The sequence below is a fragment of the Equus quagga genome, chromosome 3, assembly GCF_021613505.1.
Source record: "Equus quagga isolate Etosha38 chromosome 3, UCLA_HA_Equagga_1.0, whole genome shotgun sequence".
In the NCBI taxonomy this organism is placed as follows: Eukaryota; Metazoa; Chordata; class Mammalia; order Perissodactyla; family Equidae; genus Equus; species Equus quagga.
The window spans coordinates 116432903-116453499 of record NC_060269.1 but is presented as its reverse complement, the minus strand read 5'-3'; the positions used below and the strand labels follow the sequence as shown (position 1 = coordinate 116453499).

The window sequence follows — 20597 nt, the reverse complement described above, 5'->3', positions numbered from 1 at the left end:
AGCTTCCTTGACAGCCCAATTCTGCAATTTCCTGTTAATCATTCAAATTAGTCCTATTAGTGATTCTATGAACTATCTATATTCCTTAAAAGATCCCTTTGGGTTCAACTAGCTACAGTGGATTCCAGTATCTGTACCTAAGAACCTACATTAATGCGGACTATGAGAATAATTTTCCAAAAATCTTTCGAGATACTCAGGAGGTAATTAGTAAATGAACTAACACTAGGATCAGAGACACTTTCTTGACCTTTCCTAAATTAAGTGCTTCCACTTGTGGGTCTCCTTTCCTTCTCCAAGTGTGTAGCTTAATGATTTAAATTTATATCGTCACAAAAAATTAATAGCATCTTTTTTTTTCAAAGATTGGCACCTGAGCTAACATCTCTTGCCAATCTTCTTCTTCTTTTTTGCTTTTCTTTTCTTCTTCCTCTTCCCAAAGACTCCCAGTACATAGTCTAGTTGTAGGTCCTTCTGGTTGTGCTATATGGGGTGGTGCCTCAGCATGGCCTGACGAATGGTGCCAGGTCGGTGGCCAGGATCCAAACCGGAGAAATCCCGGGTAGCCAAAGTGGAGCGCGAGAACTTAACCACTTGGCCACAGGGCTGGCCCTAGCATCTTTTATTTCTTACTTTTTAAAGCATACTTTTATTTTCACTATTCAATATTAATAAATGTTTTGTTATCATGCTTTTAGATGTGTAACAAGTTTTAAAACTCCAAGTTACTACAGTAGAGTACTCTTGTAACTTCATGTGTATATGTGTCATGAGGTGAAGCACTCACCTGAGCAATGAACTGAATAATCTTCACAAATATATTGAGAGGTGTGTCACGAGGAACCACACTACGTGAACCTTTTGGAAAAAGTGCTGACACTATGCTCATAAGACGACTATAAGAAAAACAAGATTTAGTCATAATAAGGCAATGAAATGAACAGCAAACCATTCTTCTTACTCTGCATAATAGGTCAAGAGAATTCATACTCCTCCCTCAAGGTAATTATAATGTTCACTAAAATTCCAATCATGTGATTGTTTTTTTACCAAGATTTTATTTTATTTTAAATACACTTTAATACAAAGGCACTCACCTTTGAGTTACAGTGTTGCTTTCACATTTTATTCTAATTACATAAACCCACAACAATCTATACAAAGATTCCAGTGCAACTCGAGACATTTTAGGATCTTTATTCTGTTTAAAAACAAAAGAGAATAAAAATAAACTTATTTCTTTAAGTACTTGCAATCACTTAAGATCAAATGCATTCTCTGTCAAAACTTAAAAGCCCTCACCCATCCCCCATTTTGGATTCAATCTAAAACAGGTTTAAATATATATGTATACGCATATATATATATATATATTTGGCATACAGTAAGTACAGATAGCTCAAAAGTAACCATAGATAAGGAAATTCTGAGCCATTCCTGATACTCTCAAAATGAAACAGTAAAATATCAGACTTATATTATCATTTCTAATAATTCCTAAATTACACACACATCAACTTACTTGATGGCAAACGGTTCACACAACACTGGTAGAATGAGGGAAGGATTACTCCTTTGGAATTCACTGCAGCCCATACACAGTAAAATTTAGAACACCAAATGTTACTAAAGATATATGTATTTGTGAAATAAAGCAAAATATTGAGTGATTATCCTTACAAGAGGGAATATGGGATAGTGGGTGAAGAGCATGGACTCTGAAATTAGGAATGACTGGCCAACCCCCATACTTGGGCACTGTTATATATCAGTGGTGACACAATTTCCTCATCTGTAAAAGGGAGATGAAATGGTACCTACCTCACACATTAAGGAAGTTATTATGTGAAAAGCACTTGGAACACTGCCTGGCACATGCTAAATGCTCAACAAATGTTAAGTGTTAGACCTTTAATTTTTACTTAGAATGAAAACATTATTATTTAGATTATTATTATTTAGGATCAGAAAAGTATTCCATTTCAATCACAATTTTATCAGCAAATTTTTTCTTCACACTAGCTATAACAAAAAGTGAAGTTCTCAAATGACCAGAGTCATGTAATGAGATTAAATTGTGAATTCTGAAAATGCACCTAATAATCACCTTTTATTAGGAGAAACCCTTTATGCATTTGTTAATTGGCTGTAGGATGCATTGATTGCTATAAATTAGCATTGATTTAATTTGGTTTGGAGGATTTCTTATTGTTAAACAATTATTCTATAATGTTAAATAACAATTGTTAAATGACTATTATATAGCAACTGACAAAAGGTAATTTTAAAATACTAAGTAATTTAGTCATTCTATTTTATGTTTTCTTAAGATACAGAATAATGGACATCTACTCTGTAAGATTAAAAGCAATGCAAAAAGATAACAACTGAGGATGTTTCAAATAAAAAGAAACAACCTCTAGAAAATATAATTTTGCACATCTATCTATACGAAGATTTGATAAAATTAAGAATGAAATGTCAGTTACTCTGCTGGTCAGAGTCTGAACATCAATCCCTCCCTCCAGATCCATAATGATGCCAAATCTTAACAACACTCCCCAAGTCGTTCTCTGTTAATTTCTTACTAATGGAACTAAGTAACATATAAAGTATCATATAGTGTATGTATGCTACTAATAACAACCAAGTTTTTTCTAGTATTTTCTTCCCTATCATTTAGTTCAAGATATCAGATATCAAAATATAAGTTCAATTAGTTTTATGTATACTCCAAATAATATATATTCAAAATATGATCAATACCAATTAATATATAATAAATTGTATATTGAAATATTTAAGTCCAATTCCACATAAAAACTATTTTCATATAAATGGTTAATGACATATTTGGATTATCTTATTTTAAGTGCTGAGGTACCTGGCATGAAAAAAAAACCCTTGATTTTCAAGCTTTCCAAGATGGACTACTATGTTTACAAAGCAGACTTACTTTATACTGAACAATGCCAAAACAAGATGAAAAGTGATAAAAATCAATTATTAATTATCTATTCAGTCACTATAATGCTGCTATACATGTCTGAATAATAAAAACATCCTAAATTGATCTGAGCCTTAAACGGAGACATATAATTCCCTAGTTACAATTTTGGTCTAATTTGCATAATCAGATTGTTATATAAATTAAAATCCAATAGTACTAATATACAATAAAGTTTTGATACGTCAAATATGCTCTTTGGCAGCAATCATTTTAATGTTTCTTCCCCATTTTTCTACTGTGAACCAAAAACAAAGTGATTTGTTTAAAACCCAAACCAAAAGGATAGAAGTTTTAAAAAGTCATACATCAAAATCATACTCAAAATCTAAGCTACTGTCTCCTTAACTTCATTGGAAATGTTTTTAAAACTCTCATTTATAACAGCTAATATAAATTAAATAGAATATTTTAAAATTGAGGACTCTGGTGAAGAATCAACATCCATTATCATTTCTCTCTCTTAAATTCATCTTCTTGGGGTCACATTACTATTAAGCCTGTGGAATGTTCCCGCTGTGTGCTACTCTTCTTTTACAATATGAAAAGCAGGTTTGAATAAATACATTAGACATGCAATGCAACAATGGGTAAAGAAAAAAAGGCCACACTTAAAGGAGATAAAGCGATATTTTACTTTGTAACATCAACACAACTCACCTGGAGTGTTTCTATTTGTTTTCTGATACTGTTGTTAGATGGCATCTAAATAAAGCAATGTGAGACAGCAAACATAAACATGAGATGCAGCACATGCATGTTAGATGAAAATAAGCACAAAACAAGACAGCTCCTCACCAAGGTCTCTATTTAGAAGAAATTTGAAATTTCCAACATGGTGGCTAGAAACACTAAGAAAAAAAATCCTATAATTTGGGCATCACGGTACACATTTTAATAATCAAACTAAGAGAAAACAGTTAAAATTTTTAACTACCTAATTTTTCCTCTCAAAGCACTGCATTTGAGTTCAAACTAGTTTAAATTTTTAAAAGAAAATAAGCATACACTGCAGAAAAAAATCTTCAAATTGTTTCTACATGATATCTACTCTTATTATTATTCTCTCCCTCTCTCTAATTTTCTTTAGAAACTTTAAAATCATTTTTTACATTATGACCTCAATTGATATAAAGATAGGGGAATGGGAAACTACCAAATTCTGTTTGGGACAAAAATAACAGATTTCACATTTTCTGTGAAAATAAGCTGATGCTCTCTCATGCTGTTTATGGGCCTATAGGACTAGAGCCCATTTTTCATGGTCACCAACTTCAAAAACTGGTATGGTAATCTTTAAAAAATTGCACAATATCTTAAAATGCCTTGAAAATGTTATCATATTTATTCTTATGACTCTAGAGGATAATGCCTTAATATCCCAGAATTATAGCCAAAATATTTTCTTAAAATATTCAGTATGACATTTCTCATAGTACATTAAAAGGTAACATGGTGGACCAGAAAGAGCAAAGCTTATGGACCTACATGGACCTAGTTGTAAATCCTATCTCTATCACTTTTTGGTTCCCTAACATGGGTTACTTATTTATCTTCTCTCAGCCTCCATTACAGACAGAATTAAATGAGATACTGTATTTAGAGAATCTAGTATATAGTTAATATTAATAAAAATCAGTTTTAAGAAGTAGTAGTTTTGAAAAATGGAAAGCTGTTACAGATTTTTTTTTCAAATCAAGAGATTACTTGAATCTCAAAACAAAATAAATTTAGGTAAGGCCTTTATCTTGGACCAATTTTTCCTACATATAAAACAAATAAATTATACCTATTATAACAGATAACTAGCACAGTTTTCCCCTGAATGCTCAAATCCTTACCTCAACTCTGCAGCAGAGCCACAGTATCTAAAACTCAAGAAACAGGAGCCAATTCATAAAATTTCTGCTGAATAGAGCCTTAATGTAAGTTAAGGGTTAATGGCCAAGACAACTATATTCCAAATACTCATGCTAAGGGGCTCTTATCTCCTTTAGACTGGCAGATTGACATAGCCATTAATGAAAATGGACAATATGCCAGAAATATTTAACAGGAGGTAAGGGTTCGAAGAAAACAGAGCATTTTAAATGAAAGCCTTAAGACAAAAAAAAAAAAAAAAAGTTAAGGTACTGCGAAAGAATTGCAAATATGTTAGGTGGAAACGTATATATATATATAAAAAAATTCCAACAAGCAACAGAAAAGTATGAATTGTCGTGAAACAAAGCAACCTTCCAGAAAACACTTAAATGCATTCCTTAAAATATTCTATTCAAAGCATGAAAAATCCTACTACCCAGAAAATGATCAATTATCAAAGGAAGGACAGAAAACAGTATAATGTAATTAATTAAATAAAACATTTTCTGGTTGCATGACATAAAGAGTTTAGTCCGCTTGATTCGGTCCAGGGAATTTTCATAAATAAAGTAAAGAGAATATATCAATTCTCATCCAAACATGAATAATATCAACGCATGTCTAGGAAGAAAATAGCCAAAAATGTTTTTCAAAGACTTAGATTTTTTTAAATATATACCTTACTAAGAAATGAAGGCATTTTTGAAAAGGATACATAAAATCATGAAAAAGATATATATAGGATAATGTTGTCCAACAGATCATTCCTAAAGTGGGAAAGAGCCAGATCTATTTCTCACAATACCACAATGAGCTGTAGGGCCAGAGACAATCATTTAATCTATCTGTGCCTTGCTTTCACGATCTTCAAAGTATAAGGTTCTCAGTCTTAATCCTAACTTGGAGGAGTAACAGGAAATGAAATGTCATGTCTACCATGTTTCTATAACTTGCAAGAGATTTTCAAATATATTCGTCTATATATCAAAACCAGTATTCAAATCAAGCATTCACATGACACGCAGATGAGAAATATTCCCATGTTCTGTGTCAGACATTAACTATGCTCCTATCCACAGAAGGAAAGAAGATCCTGTAGACCTTGTAGCAGAGCATCCTGGGAAGAAAATGACCCTTCCATCTCACAGTTTTGTTTTCAATACTAAGAGAGACCAGACATGGATGTGCCAAACAGTGTTAGTAACAATTATCCCTTGATTCAAGTCAGAATCATTTCAGGAGCTTTTACATCCACGTGGATCCAGTATCACAGGTGTAGATTTGTCCGGGCATAGTTACATTAAGTGTACCTTTAGTGATATTCTACTATCAAGGCTTTTTTCATATTATTCAGACTTGAGCCAACATTACTGAATTTTGTCAAAACAAAACACAAAATATGTATATGGAAAGTTTTGTAGGATTAATTAACAATTAATTCTAAAGGAATTTATTAACAAATAGTGCTAGATCTAAGATAATATAAAAACAATCATTAAAAAATGTACAATTTTGCATTCAATAAGACAAACTAAATTTTCAATCAAAAGTTCATTCATGTCTATACATGATTCCCTATAGAAGGAATGAAGTATGTATAAAATATGTGGCAAAGTATTTCTTTTCAAATGTACCAATAGTAATGAAAGTTTTATTATATACTGTTCAATGTATATGCATCAGTGAATATATTACAATCAGTATTTACATGTCATAAATGAGATTACATCTTACCTTTAAATGCGACAAACAGTTCTGTAGGAAAATATGCCAGTTATTTAAAAAAAACTGTTTCTGACTGACACATAAAAGGCAGGTAATTAGTGGATACAAAGCCTATAGGAAACAGGGAAAAGAGAATTAACATTTTTCATGGAAAAGCACTAGACTCGTAAATTATATTTCTTTTATTCTCCTAAACACACAAAAATTCTTTTATGCAGTTTTCCCATTTGTAATAAGAAATAGGATCTCATGGAGTAATCTAACAAAGAATGGTAAAGGGCAAATTTTCCATAAAAACAATTCCTTGACCAGTAACAATTCCCTGAGTTAAAATGTGCTATTATTTCCCCCCAGACTCATTACTTTCTCAAGCAGTGGTTATGAACATAGGCCCTGGGATGAGACGACAGACTGGCAGTGAAGTTTCCGCTTTCTGAAACTAAAAATTCACAGAAAAATCCTTCAAAGTTACATGAAATTAGCGGTTCCGTGGAAAGAAATGCCTTAAGTCACTGAATAGAAACAATGTAATCAGACAGACAATGGCTCCTAAATAATCTGATGCTTCAGAATGCAATTTATTATCATGTAAAATCAAGGAATTTATGGTTTAGTGTAAGAGTTCATTCACCTTTCCCATATTATAATATACAGTTTAAAGCACCTGTCAAGACAGGTAAATGCCTAGAATGAAGTCTGAATAACCTATCAAATGCAGAGCTAAAAAAATTAAGAATAGAAAGTTTTAAAAAGAGCAGGAGAAAATATACAAAATTTGCCCTCATATTATACTTTGGATATTTTATAATTTCAAGTTTTACAGTTATCTTAAATCTCCATTGAATTCATAAATCAATTACTAAACTCCTAATTGAATATGTAAAGGTTTGAAATGTTTCTCAATACCAATGAATGCTTCTTTCTGGAGCTCAGTTCAAAAGTAGTCTGATAAAGCATCTCCACAAAATTTTTCAAACAGGGAACATTCACTTCATTTTTAACAGCCTACGTAAAAAATAACACAAAAAGAAAGAAAATGGTTACAAACAGATTAAACTATGCAAGGATTACAAGAACTTTCTGTAAGACTTGAAATTAGTTAATAATTCACTGAGTGTCTCTCTGAAGTGCTAGAATGTGCCAAATAACCAAATGTTAATAAACCTGGTCCCTGCCCTGAGCGAACAGGCAGACAACACAGGCAAGGGAACAGGTATGTGGTACAACAGACACTGTAAGAGGAAATGCTCTGTGCTCTTGGAGCACTCAGAAGGGGCCCTATGGAAAAACTCTACAAGGAAGTAACATCCAAACTGAATCCAGCATCTCTTACCTGAAATATAGCAATAGCCTCCTGTTTAAGCTCTCTGGCCTTATCTCCCACTACTCTGCCCCCTACACTGGGATCCAGCCACACCAGATAGGTGAGGGTTAGGGGTAGGACTAGGGTGAGGGTTAGGGTTAGGGCTAGAGCCAGGGCTAGGGCTAGGGCTAGGGTGAGGGCTAGCTTCCTTGCTGTTCCTAGAACACATCATGTGTGCTCTTGCTTCAGGACGTCTGCGCTTGTTCCTTCTGCCTAAGAAGCTCTTCTCCCAGGTGTAGTATGTCTTACTCCCTCATCCCTTTAGTCTTTGCTCAATTGTCACCATCTGTTTCAAGGTGATGGTCTTTGCTAATCACTATTTAAAATGTCAACCCCCTTATCCCTTCAGTAATTCTTATCCCCACCCTGCTTTACATTTCTCCACAACACTTACCACCATCTACGTATCTTACACACTAGTTTATTGCCTATTATCCGCACTAGAAGGGAGCTCTTAAAAGCAGGGAGTCTTTCCTGCCTTGATCATTGTTGTATTCCCTGTGCACAGAAGAGGCCCTGGCCCACAGAAAGCACTCAGTACATATAATGAATAAATAACTAGAGTCCAACCAGGCAAAAAGGGGGGAGGTTATTAGAGAGGCAAGAATGCTCCAGACAGAAGGAGCTCTATGTGCAGAGGCAGGTGTTATGAGTCGAACTGTGTCCCTACAAAATTCATATACTGAAGTTCCAACCCTGATCCTTCATAATGTGACCTTATTTGGAAATAGGTCTCTGCAGGCATAATTAGTTAAGATGAGGTCATAGTGGAGTAGGGGGACCCCCTACTCCAACATGACTGTCCTTGAAAAAACGGAGTGATGTGGACAAAGATATACACACGGGAGAATGCCATGTGGAGATGAAGGGCAAAGATCAGGTGATGGTTCTTTAAGTCAAGGAACACCAAAGATGTCAGTAAACCACTAGAAGCTAGCTGAGACGCACAGAACAGACTTCCTCACAGCTCTCGGCAGGACTCAACCAGCCAACACCGTGGTCTCAGACATCTAGCCTCCATAACTGTGAGACAGTAAGTTTTTGTTGTTTAAGCCACCTAGCGTGTGGTACTTTGTTAGGACTACCTTAGCAAACAAATAAACCACAAAAGCAAACATGGCACAAAAGAAGAATAAGGTGGGGCCAGCCCCGTGGTCCAGCGGTTGAGTTTAGCACGTTCTACTTCAGCGGCCTCAGTTCGTGGGTTCGGATCCCTGGTGTGGACTTACACCACTCATCAGCTATGCTGTGGTGGAAACCCACATATAAAAAACGGAGGGAGATTGGCACAGATATTAGCTCAGGGCTAATCTTACTCAGCAAAAAAAAAAAAGAAGAAGTAGAAGAAGAATTAGGCAATGTAGTAATAATGGACAATTGTCAAGGGTCTTTTTTCCTACAACCTGCTGCTTTTGATGAACTACCTTAAAAACTACAACCTAATCCCAGTTAGATATCTGGCAAAAACAGATTTTCAGACAAGGGGTAAATAAAAATGACAATTTGGGATAGATCGGCAGTAATTCAAACCATTTCTAGGAAAAGAAATTGAAGCACATGTACTAATGATAATAGACTAAAGCTGACATGGTTTTATAAATGATAAAAATGAACCTACTACATGGCTAAGAACTGGGGTAAGGGGTGGGGGGCTATCTGACTCAAACTACCTGCAAAGCTATGATTCATGACTTTTACTTGTACCCATTAAAATAATCTTCAAACATTTAACTATAAGTAAACATTCAAGAAAGGTAAACAAATCATGCCAATTACTATGTCATTAATATTTTAAATTTTTAACTTTTCTTACAATCCCTGTCCACCTTTTCTAAACACGCTCTAAAGATAGGACCTAAACACCACATACCCATACATATGAACACATTGATCACAAGTCAATTAGTTCAATATTTAAAAGTGAAAGCCAAAACAGTTCAATTTGATTCTCAACATGAAAATAAATTTCTTCATTAAAAAAATTTTTTTTTTCTTGGTGAGGAAGATGGGCACTGAGCTAACATCTGTTGCCAATCCTCCTATTTTTGCTTGAGGAACATTGGCCCTGAGCTAACATTTGTGCCAATCTTCCTCTATTTTGTATGTGAGATGCTGCCATAGCATGACTTGATGAGCAGTGTGTAGGTCTGCACCTGGGATCCAAACCTGCAACCCCAGGCCACCAAAGCAGAGAGTGTGAACTTAACCACTATGCCACTGGGCTGGCCCCATTTTGTTTTTAAAATTTTTAAATAGAATAAAACCTGAATAAACAGAATGTTACTAACTTCCATTTCTAGCCAAGATGGCGTAAAGGGGGCTGGATTTACCCTACCATCTGAAACAAACAAAAAACAAACAAAATATATGAAATGATATGCAAAACACTGCATATCAGTCAATAAAAGAAAGTAACCCCTAAGGAATGGAAAATAAATGAGGTGAACCCTTCATGGTCCCACCTTACTACCTTGCAAGAGTTTTCAGGGAAGAAATGGAAGCATATGTATGATATAACTACCCACGTATGGTACAACACCGCTTGAGGTAGAGAGTGATAAGTTAAAGATGTATACCATAAACAATAAAGTGCCAAAACAATGAGATATAACTAATAAGCCAACAAAGGAGATAAAAGAATCATGAAAATATTCAATTAATCCAAAAGAAAGCAGAAAAAAAGGAGAAAAAGGGAACAAAGAATAGATGGGAAAAATAAAAAACGTAATCAGAAGATAAAAGATTTAAAATAACTGTATCAATAATCATATTAAATGAATGTGGTCCCCAATTGAAAGGCAGAGATTGACAGACTAGATAAAAAAGCAAGACCAAACCATATTCTGCCTACAAAAAAAGGTACTTTAAATACAAAACCACAAGTAGATTAAAAGTAAAAGAATGCAAAAAGATATACTATCCTTACACAACCAAAAGAAAGCTGGAGTGGCTATATTAATATCAGACAAAGTAGATTTCAGAGAAAAGTGAAAAGAGGCAAGGAAGTCTGCTCTCTTCATTTCTATTTATCATTGTACTAAAAGTCCTCACCAGTGCAATAAGGCAAAAGTAAAATAAAACATACACACTGAAAAGTATTTTGAACACCCAGATAGCATAAAAATATGAAATGCCTAGGGGTAAATTTTACAAAATATGTTCAAGATCTGTACGCTGAAAAATACAAAACATTGTTCACAGAAAATAAAGACTCAAGTAAAAGGAGAGAGACATTATCTTCATGAATAACAAAAATCAATGTTAAGATGTCTGTCCTCCCAATTTACTTATTAATTGAATGAAATTCCCATTCAAATCCCAGCAGTTTTTCTAATTGGTGGGTGACTCTAATCTAAGGTGACTCTAAAATTCATATGGAAGTGCAACGGACCTAGAACAGCCAAAATAATATTGAAAACGTATAAAATTGCAAGGTGTACACCACCTGTCTTCTAAACTTAATACAGTAATTAAGATAGTGTGCTACTGCTGTGAGAATATACACATAGATATTAGAACAGAATACAGTCAGAAATACACTCACACACATAAAGTCAACTGATTTCTCAGACAAAGGAACTAAATTACTTGAAAAGAATCTCTTCTCAAACAAATGGTCAAATGGTGCTGGAACAACTGAACACCATATGCAAAAAACAAAACAAAGAATTAAACAAAACACAGCAAAATTTCAATCCATACCTCATACCTTATGCAAAATTAACTCAAAATGGATCATTGACCTAAAAGCAAACTCTAAAACTGAAATACAGGAGAAAACCTTTGCAACCTTGGGTTAGGTAGACTTCTTAGGTATGATACCAAAAGCACAATCTGTAAAAGAACAAATTGATAAATCAGACTTCATCAAAATTAAAAACTTCTCTTCCAAAGACTTAGTTAAGAGAATGAAAAGACAAATCCAGAGCTAGGAGAAAATATTCATGAAGCACTATCTGATAAAATCCTTGTACCCACAGTGTATAAAAAATATATCTCTCAAAACTTGATCAGAAAACAAATTCCCAATTTAAAAATGGGAAAAAAGATTTCAACACACATTTCACCAAAGAAAATATATGGACGGCAAATAAGGACATGAAAAGATCCTCAAAATCATGTCATTAGGGAAATGCAAATTAAAAACCACAATGAGATATCACGACACACCTATTTCAATGGCTACAACTAAAAAGACTGGCCAAAGCAAGTGCTGGTGAGGATTTGGAGGAACTAGAACTCTCAGACGCTGCTTGTGGAATGCAAAATGATACAGCTGCTTTGGAATATAGTTTGGCAATTTCTTTAAGAGTTAAAGCTACTATTTGGTCCAGCAATTCCATTCCTCTACATTTACTCAAAGGAAATAAAAGCATATGTCCATCCACAGACTTGTACATGAATGTTCACAGCAGATTTATTTGTAACAGCCCAAAACTGGAAACAACCCAAATGTCCAAAAACAAATGAACACATAACCAAACTGTGGTATATCCATACAAACGAAATACTACTCCAGAATGAAAAAGGAATAAACTATTGACATACTCTACAACACAGCTGAAATTCAAAATAATTATGCAGAGTGAAAGAAGCTGGAAAAAAGAGTTCGTACTTTTTTTTTTTTTTTTGAGGAAGATTAGCCCTGAGCTAACTACTGCCAATCCTCCTCTTTTCACTGAGGAAGACTGGCCCTGAGCTAACATCCACGCCCATCTTCCTCTACTTTATTCGTGGGATGCCTACCACAGCATGGCTTTTGCCAAGCAGTGCCATGTCCGAACCCAGGATCCGAACCAGCGAACCCTGGGCCACCAAGAAGCGGAACGTGTGCACTTAACCACTGTGCCACTGGGCCGGCCCAGAGTTTGTACTGTTAAGATTCCCTTATTACAAAATTCTAGGAAATCCCAAACTAACGTAAAGGGATAAAAAGAAGATCAATGGTTGCCTGAGACGGCGGGGTGAGTCGGAGGGAAGGATTAAAAAAGAATATGAAGAAAATTTTAGGGTGTGATCGATATGTACATTATCTTGACTGTGGTGATGGTTTCACAGGCATATACATGTCATATTGTACCTAGAACAGCCAAAATAACTTTGAAAAAGCATAAAGTTGGAAGATGTACACTACCTGCTTTCCGAAGTTTAAATACGTGTAATTTATTGCAGGTCAATTTTACCTCCATAAGTCTTCTTGAAAATAAAATCATAATACACATAAAAAAAGAATATAATTTATACAGTAATGTGTAGTGTACTGAAAGTGAGTAGCATATCACATACCATATGGAAAAACTGAGTGGGGAAAAAACCCAGGAAACAAAAAGAAACGAGCGTGTCTCTAAGTAATCTAAAATCACAGAATCCTGCTTATAGTATATGTTACTAGTAATTGCAAAATTATTTTTGAATAACACACTGCATTTACACCAAGAAAAGCTTCTATAAATCTGCTTCCCTAGAAGTTACTGCAATCATAATTATAGCAATCATAATTTCTAGTTTAGAACACATCTTTTTACAGGTATGATAAATAGCATCGCGACTACAGAACAGAACATTAAACAGTGCTGTAAATTCCAGGACATGTGTCACAGTACTTTTAAATTCTTCAGAGGCTGTTAAAATGACTGCCATTTTGTGAGGAGCACAAGTCACGAGTAAATGCAGCACGTTGTATTGAGCTACTCTGGGCACCCATTACTGCCAGGACGCAAATACTCCATCTCTGAATCTTAAGGGCTTGGGCTCGTTCTTTTAATGAAAAGATTGATCAATGCTCTTCTGCTATTTGTCTAACAACCATTTTCCCCATACCCACATTACATTCCAAGTTTCTGCTTCATTGTCTCTGAGATTACCAGAAAGTAAGAATATGTATTTCATGTGGTAGCATCTTCAGTGAAAAGGTATTTTCAAAATATAGTATAAAAATATACTTACAGCAGCTACAGGGATAAGAATCTCCACAAATAAACCAGCAAGTGCATGTTTTATATCTTTATCTTTTACTTCTAAGAAATACTGAGCACATTCCTGGAGGGGGGGAAAGGTACATTAGATTAACGAAAGAGGAAGATTAAAGAATTTTTAATATCACAATAATTTTGTAAATACTCTGCAATTTTACCAAAACGCAAAGGTCAAAACATGCTCATATTAAAAAGAAAAAAGAAGGTAATTCATACTTGTGACATCTTAACATTTGGAATAAGGAAATAACAACAATGTCATTACTTTGTATACATTTTGCTTCTTCAAAAAGCCACGAACAAGAACCACCACCGTCAGGTGAGTTTTAATTACTGCAAGTGGGAAGGCCCATCACCTGCATGAACTGAAACGATGCTTCAAAATCTTCCACAGGATACATCTTCACTCGGAAGAACTTCATTCCCATTATTAAGCTGATGACACTTTGTACCACATGTGGACTTTGCTCCTTTTGTCGCAGTTCTTTTAATTCTGTCACAAACTTCTTCCTCACAGCCTGAAACCTTTAATATACATGGATAAATCATTTGAATGTGAATTAAAAACACAATTTCCCCCATGATAATTAACGTTGAAATCAAAAGGTGTTTTATCTAAACATCATCTCCTTTCTCTGCCCTCATCAAAATTACCAGAAAAGCATTCAGAGGGAAACAAAATTATTTGTTATTTTAAATTTGCCGTTCATTTATTTTAAAATCAGAACTTCCTTATGGGGAAATAACAGGATTTCTTTATTCCTATAATATCATCAATACAGCACCATTACCATTTAATAATTAATAATCATCATAAAAATAAGATCAAATAATCCACCCATAAAACATCCCCATGTAAATCAGAGTGTCTCTAAATTTTAAGGTTCCTTTTTACAGAGTCTGAAATTTGAGTTACATGGAGAGCAGATTGGAGACTACACATTTGTTCAGAGATAAATCAATCAGTTGTAGGCTACTAATATCCCCTTACACTGCAGGAAAGCTGAAGAGGAGTTGAGGGACGCTGGTCTCAGAATGTGAATAAGCTAAAGAATCCAAATGTGAGCTTTCAAAATGTGAGCACCATCCTGGATGTAAATGACCACAACTGTTAAGGCTACTAAGTTTTTCCCTTGTTTACATTGGAAAAAGATATCTGATAGTTTATTAATCAATAATTCTTCATTTTCTCCTTCTCTATATTGTGAAATAACTAAAGATTTTACTGTTAATGTTATTTGGAGAAACCAGTTCCTGAAAGTTAAAATGACAAACGAAGCATACTTTCCAATGGTCACTGACTACAGTGGGGAAAAAGTAAATTACATATTAATGAAATATAGATACAGGATAGCAAATATTACTTATCTATTTCCATTTGAGTTTTGGAGCATACGATACCATTTTCCATTAAAGTATTCTTTTCCATTTTATAAAGAAAATATAAAGTGGATAAAAAAACCTTCCTATTGCAATAATATTAGAATCCAAGGGTTTTTTCTTTTATTTTTTAATTTTTCTTTCTCATAATAATCATTAGTCACTGCAATCAAAGGACATGTATACACAAGATTCTAATACACCACCTAGCCTCTCTTTCTCCTCTCCCCTTTACCACCCCACTACTTGTCCCCTCAAATGTCGATGCTAACAGCCTCACGTAATGTGGATCCATCCATGTTTTCTCCCATGCTCATTATACGTATGGATGGAAAACACCTCAACAGTGCTCCAAGTGCCATTTCTCTCACAATTAGACTAGTGAGGCTGAGTGTCATTTCGTAAATTTACTGCCCACTTGGATTTACTATCCTTAATGTCCCAGATTTAACTTAGTCGTGATATAGTGTTCTCCTGGACCCAACTTGCTGATGTATTAGTTAGAATTTCTAATCTATATTCTTGATAGAAATTTATTTTTGATCAAAATTAAAATATCGTGAACTATTATGCCATAGAAGGAAATATATCATTGCTCATATTATGTTTTTGTGACTATATTCCTGATCAGGGATTCATTATTGATTAAATATAAATGAGAGATTAAGATATTACTGCCAATGTCTGAATCATTTAAAATTCTCAAATTATGTTCTAAGTTCTACAGCATTGGTTAGACAAAGATCCCTAGTGTATGAACAAAAGATAAAAAATACACAAAATAAAATACACTACTTAACATTAAAATCTAACCTACTAAACATTAATAATAATTGTGCTTGCCTTCTTAGAATTTAGAAATGTTGTCAGATGGTGATTTCAGGGCCAAAGACTCTAAATAGCATCCAAGAAAATGTGAGCTGATACTTTTTACCTTAGAAATTTCCCAGTAGCAACAGAGGAAATTTGAAATCTTCCTCAGCCTTTAGAGCAACCACAAGATACTAAAGATCATCTTGTTTCATTGTTTACTACAATGATAGTTCAACACAACTCATTGAGTGTAACTCCTAATGAATAACACTTTTTATGGAGTAATACAGTATCTTTTATTTTTCCTTTTTGCTATCTCTTCTACCTATTTAAAACTCTGGTTAGTACTAAGACAAATAAGATGATCAGAAGGAAGACATTATGTTGCTGTTTCAGAAATAAAAACACTCAACTGGAGAGTATTAAAAGTAATTATTAGCTCTGTAAAAAGTTCTAAAATGAAGACATTTTAAAACACTTCTCATAGAATTGTAAAAATAGGGAACAAGGTAATGTTCTGACTATTTCGGCAATTTTTGACTTCCTCAATTCAGACATTTATGGAAAACCCCAAATAAATGAAAACAGGTTATAAAATTAAGGTATGGGTGTTACTTAAAAATCCTCTAAGGAACAGAGGCGTTGAGTAATAAAAGGTGGAGCAGATTTCATAATAACTATGAAAAAAATAGTAGCTCTAAAACTATCAGTGTCTATTAGTTAGTAATAAAGCATTCTAAAACGCAAAGCAAATCAAAATCAGTGGTTTTTAAAACTTACTTTGATTGGGCAAGAACCCCTATCACCTCTGCATATAGATCTGCAATAATATGCACATTCCCAGTGTTGGTTCCTGAATATCTAAAATAAAAAGAGAACAAACGTAAGATTTCATTAAATATTTCTACAAACTTAGTAAATTGGAAAATTCCTTATCAGAGTGTTATATAATTTTCTCTGAAGATTCGTTTAGGGGATGAAAAAACCACAAGAATTTTCTTCTATCTCTAGATTTTAATTTGCCATGAAATGTAACCTTCCAATTCTTATAAGTCCAATCAATGGTTTTAAGAACTGTTTTTACAAAATCTTTCCTATAAGCATTTTGTGTGAATTCAATAAAGATAGGAAGATAATTGCTTTGAACTCTATAAATAAATGATCAATGAGAATCCAAATTCTACTTAAAGAGTCTAAACCCAGACTGCAGAGAAAAGCAACAGTTCCTAGTTAGTATTTCACTTACCCTTCCTTATGTTTAAAGTGCTTAAAAGCTAAATTTAGAACTTCATGAACTAAGGGATCAGGCACAGGATGAACAGGAATCTAGAATAAAAAAAATTATCAGGTAAGAAAAAGCTAAATGGGTTCTAACTCTTTTGAGTGTTCTCAATATCTCAACTAAATCAATTCTAAATGTCATGGTATGATCTATTACTAAGAAGTCAATCTTCCCTTTTTCTAAAGAATGCTATTATTTCCTCTAAGAATTTAGTTACTCGTCAAATTTAACAACCTCTAGATTTAAGAATATTAGCTTCAAAATCACAAGTCCTTGAACTATGGACCACGTTGCGGAAAAAGCAGTCATTATTAGTGTTATTACAATTGTTACTGTCAGAAAGTTAAAAAAGACACTCATGTATAACTCTCTGCACCATCTACAGGAAAACAACCTTTGACTGAGCCAGCCCCACGTTTCACACAGAAAATCCATTTTCTATCATGAACAGAAAACAAAAAGGACACCAACTAACCCAACAATTTTAAACTATTTATGGCTTTATTGGTATTAGAAATTTGTCATTTAAACTTCTTTGTTTTGTTTTGTTCTTTGAAAATTACATGCCAGTTCCTAATACATAAAAGAAATCAAACTATTTAAACCAGAAAGTAAAACCCCTGCCCCTTTCCCCATTATAATCACTATTAACAACTTGCTGTATATCCTTCCAGACGGTTTCCTACACACACCAACACACCCTTTTTTTCCCATTGAGGTACAATTGACATACAAATTATATTAGTTTCAGGTGTACAACATAATAATTCAATATTTGCATATATTGCAAAATGACCACCACAATAATTCTAGTTAATATCTGTCACCATACATAGTTACAGAATTTTTTTTCTTGTGATGAGAACTTTTCAGAGTTACTCTGAGTAACTTTTGAATACGCAATACAGTGTTATTAACTATAGTTGTCATGCTGTATATTACAGCTCCATAACTTATTTATTTTATAACTGGAAGTCTGTTCCTTTTGACTCCCTTCACCCATTTTGCCCAATTTCCACATCTCTGCCTCTGGCAACCACCAATCTCTTCTCTGCATCTATGAGCTTGGTTTTTTGTTTCGTTTTGTTCTTTTGAGATTCTAGGTATAAGGCACACATCTTATTTTTACTTTAAAGAATAACACATCTTTGCATGTCAGTACTTACAGCAACTCCTTATACTTTTTAACAGTCATGTAATACCCAGCATACACATTTTAATTTACTTAATGAGCTCCCTGTTAATGAACATTTCATTCCAAATTTTCAATATCCAACATATATAACGTTATACAATATACATCTTCTGCATTTAACATTATATACTTGTATAGTTCCATCGGAGAGTCCAAAAGGAGGAACTGATAGGTCAAAGAGTACACAGGTCACCACTGGAATACATTCTATATAAGTGTGGGTCTGTTTTTGAGCTCTCTATTCTGATCTACCAATTTGTTTATGTCTGTACCAAAACCACGCGGTCTTAATTATGAGACCTTAATAATAAGCTCTGATGTCTCATACTGCAAGTTCCCCCTTATTTTTACTTCAGACACAGCTTGGCTGTTCTTGGCCCATTGTTATTCCATATTCAATTTACAGTCATCTTTTCCAGCTCCACAAAAACTGTTAGGATTGTTATTGGAGTTGCAATGCATCTATAGACCAATTTCAGGATAACTGTGTTGCCGCATTTACATGGAATACCTTTGCACTTCTTTAAAGGCTTTCAGCAAAGTTTTATAATTTTCTATTTTTGTCCTGTGTTATACTTATTCCTAAGACAATAAACATATGAAGAGATGCTTGATTTTATCAATAATAAGGAGAATAATAATACACAAGATATCATTTTACACCTATTCAATGGGAAAAAGTTAAGTCTGACAATACAAACAGTAGAGAGAACGTAAATGAATGAGGTTTCGTATACATTGCTGGTGGAAGTTTAAATCAATCTTTCGCAAAGCCTGCAATCTAGTGAAGGGGATCAAAGCATGACATCACAAAATATGGCACTTTGGCATAAGGATTATTTTGAACTGAAGGCAACTGAGAAACAGCAGATGCAGGAAAAGCTCTCTACCTTTCTACGTCTCAACGAATCTTTTAAAAGCAACCTGATGATACAGGAAAGAAATGAAGTTTATTCATCAGTCTGTAAAGCTGAGATTTTTTAAATCCCATGTTAGTAATAGGGCAAAAACTGAATTTATTCCACATAATAAAGTTCAAGAATTCAGAGACTCGAAGAGAATAATCTTAACCTTTGTCCCATATTGGTAAACTGAAATTTTAAACCCAGAATTTCTCTAGCAATTAGGGATACTTACCTAGGAACTTGAACAATGACTGCATAATTACAAGAAGCTTTTCAATCTTTTACAGGCAAACGCATCCCATCATTATAAAAGGGTAACAATCACATCTTATTGATACAGGAATTTCAGAATACTGGTTGATCGATTAAGTTGCGGTATGGCAATCTTTTACTTGGTACCCTGAGTACCTCTTTTTAGGACCACATTCTTCATCTCATAATAAGAAGAAACTAAAAACCACATCCCCAAAGTACTCCTGTATATCCACACCAAGCTGTGCAATTTATCACAGGGAAACTCTAATTAAACCTTTATACGATAAATAAAAGCATTTCCTTCATTATAATGAGAAAAGCGTAGAAAGACCATGGATTTTGGATTAGTCTAATCAAATCAAAGCCTCTTTTCTTTTTACTAGTTATGTAACCTTGAGGAAGTTTCCACTTGCTCACCTGTAAAATGTAGAGAATAGAAGTCTAAGATTACCAGCCCTGAGAGAGCGCAAAATTGAGTGTATTACAATTGGAGACTGATTCCTGTTCTCTCACTTTTTCTATCTTTTTCTAAAAGGCACCAGACCAAAATTCTTACTTCCCGAGAATGTAGGGCAGATAAAGGGACTAGAACATAGGATGCAGATACTGAGGGGAAGCCCTCGTAGGGAAAAACGGCAGGACACCAGAGCCCGTTAGAGAAGCAGGGAGGAAGATGGGTCCTCCTAGCCTGATCTTCCCCGCACTGCGCCACAAGACAGGCCCCACCAGAATCACTGCTGTTGCCCTGTACGTCCCAGTCCCCATGTGGCTATCCCATTGAGAGCTAAAACAGAGCAGACATCTACCACTAGGTGATGCCAAACTTTAGCTAGG

At 34.2% G+C, this 20597-nt stretch overlaps 1 protein-coding gene across 1 annotated transcript in view; it reads right to left on the bottom strand.

Annotated features, from left to right (window-relative positions):
- The window catches only part of LOC124236837 (protein furry homolog-like), a 244218-nt gene that overhangs the window by 97713 nt on the left and 125908 nt on the right, over window positions 1–20597 (bottom strand). The window contains exons 8-15 of the mRNA XM_046655776.1: window positions 17373–17452; window positions 16907–16987; window positions 14290–14458; window positions 13905–13997; window positions 7502–7600; window positions 6605–6706; window positions 1098–1201; window positions 788–896 (exon numbers count right to left, since the gene is read on the bottom strand). Coding sequence (XP_046511732.1) covers window positions 788–896; window positions 1098–1201; window positions 6605–6706; window positions 7502–7600; window positions 13905–13997; window positions 14290–14458; window positions 16907–16987; window positions 17373–17452 — 837 coding nt within the window. The remainder of the gene's footprint in view (window positions 1–787; window positions 897–1097; window positions 1202–6604; window positions 6707–7501; window positions 7601–13904; window positions 13998–14289; window positions 14459–16906; window positions 16988–17372; window positions 17453–20597) is intronic.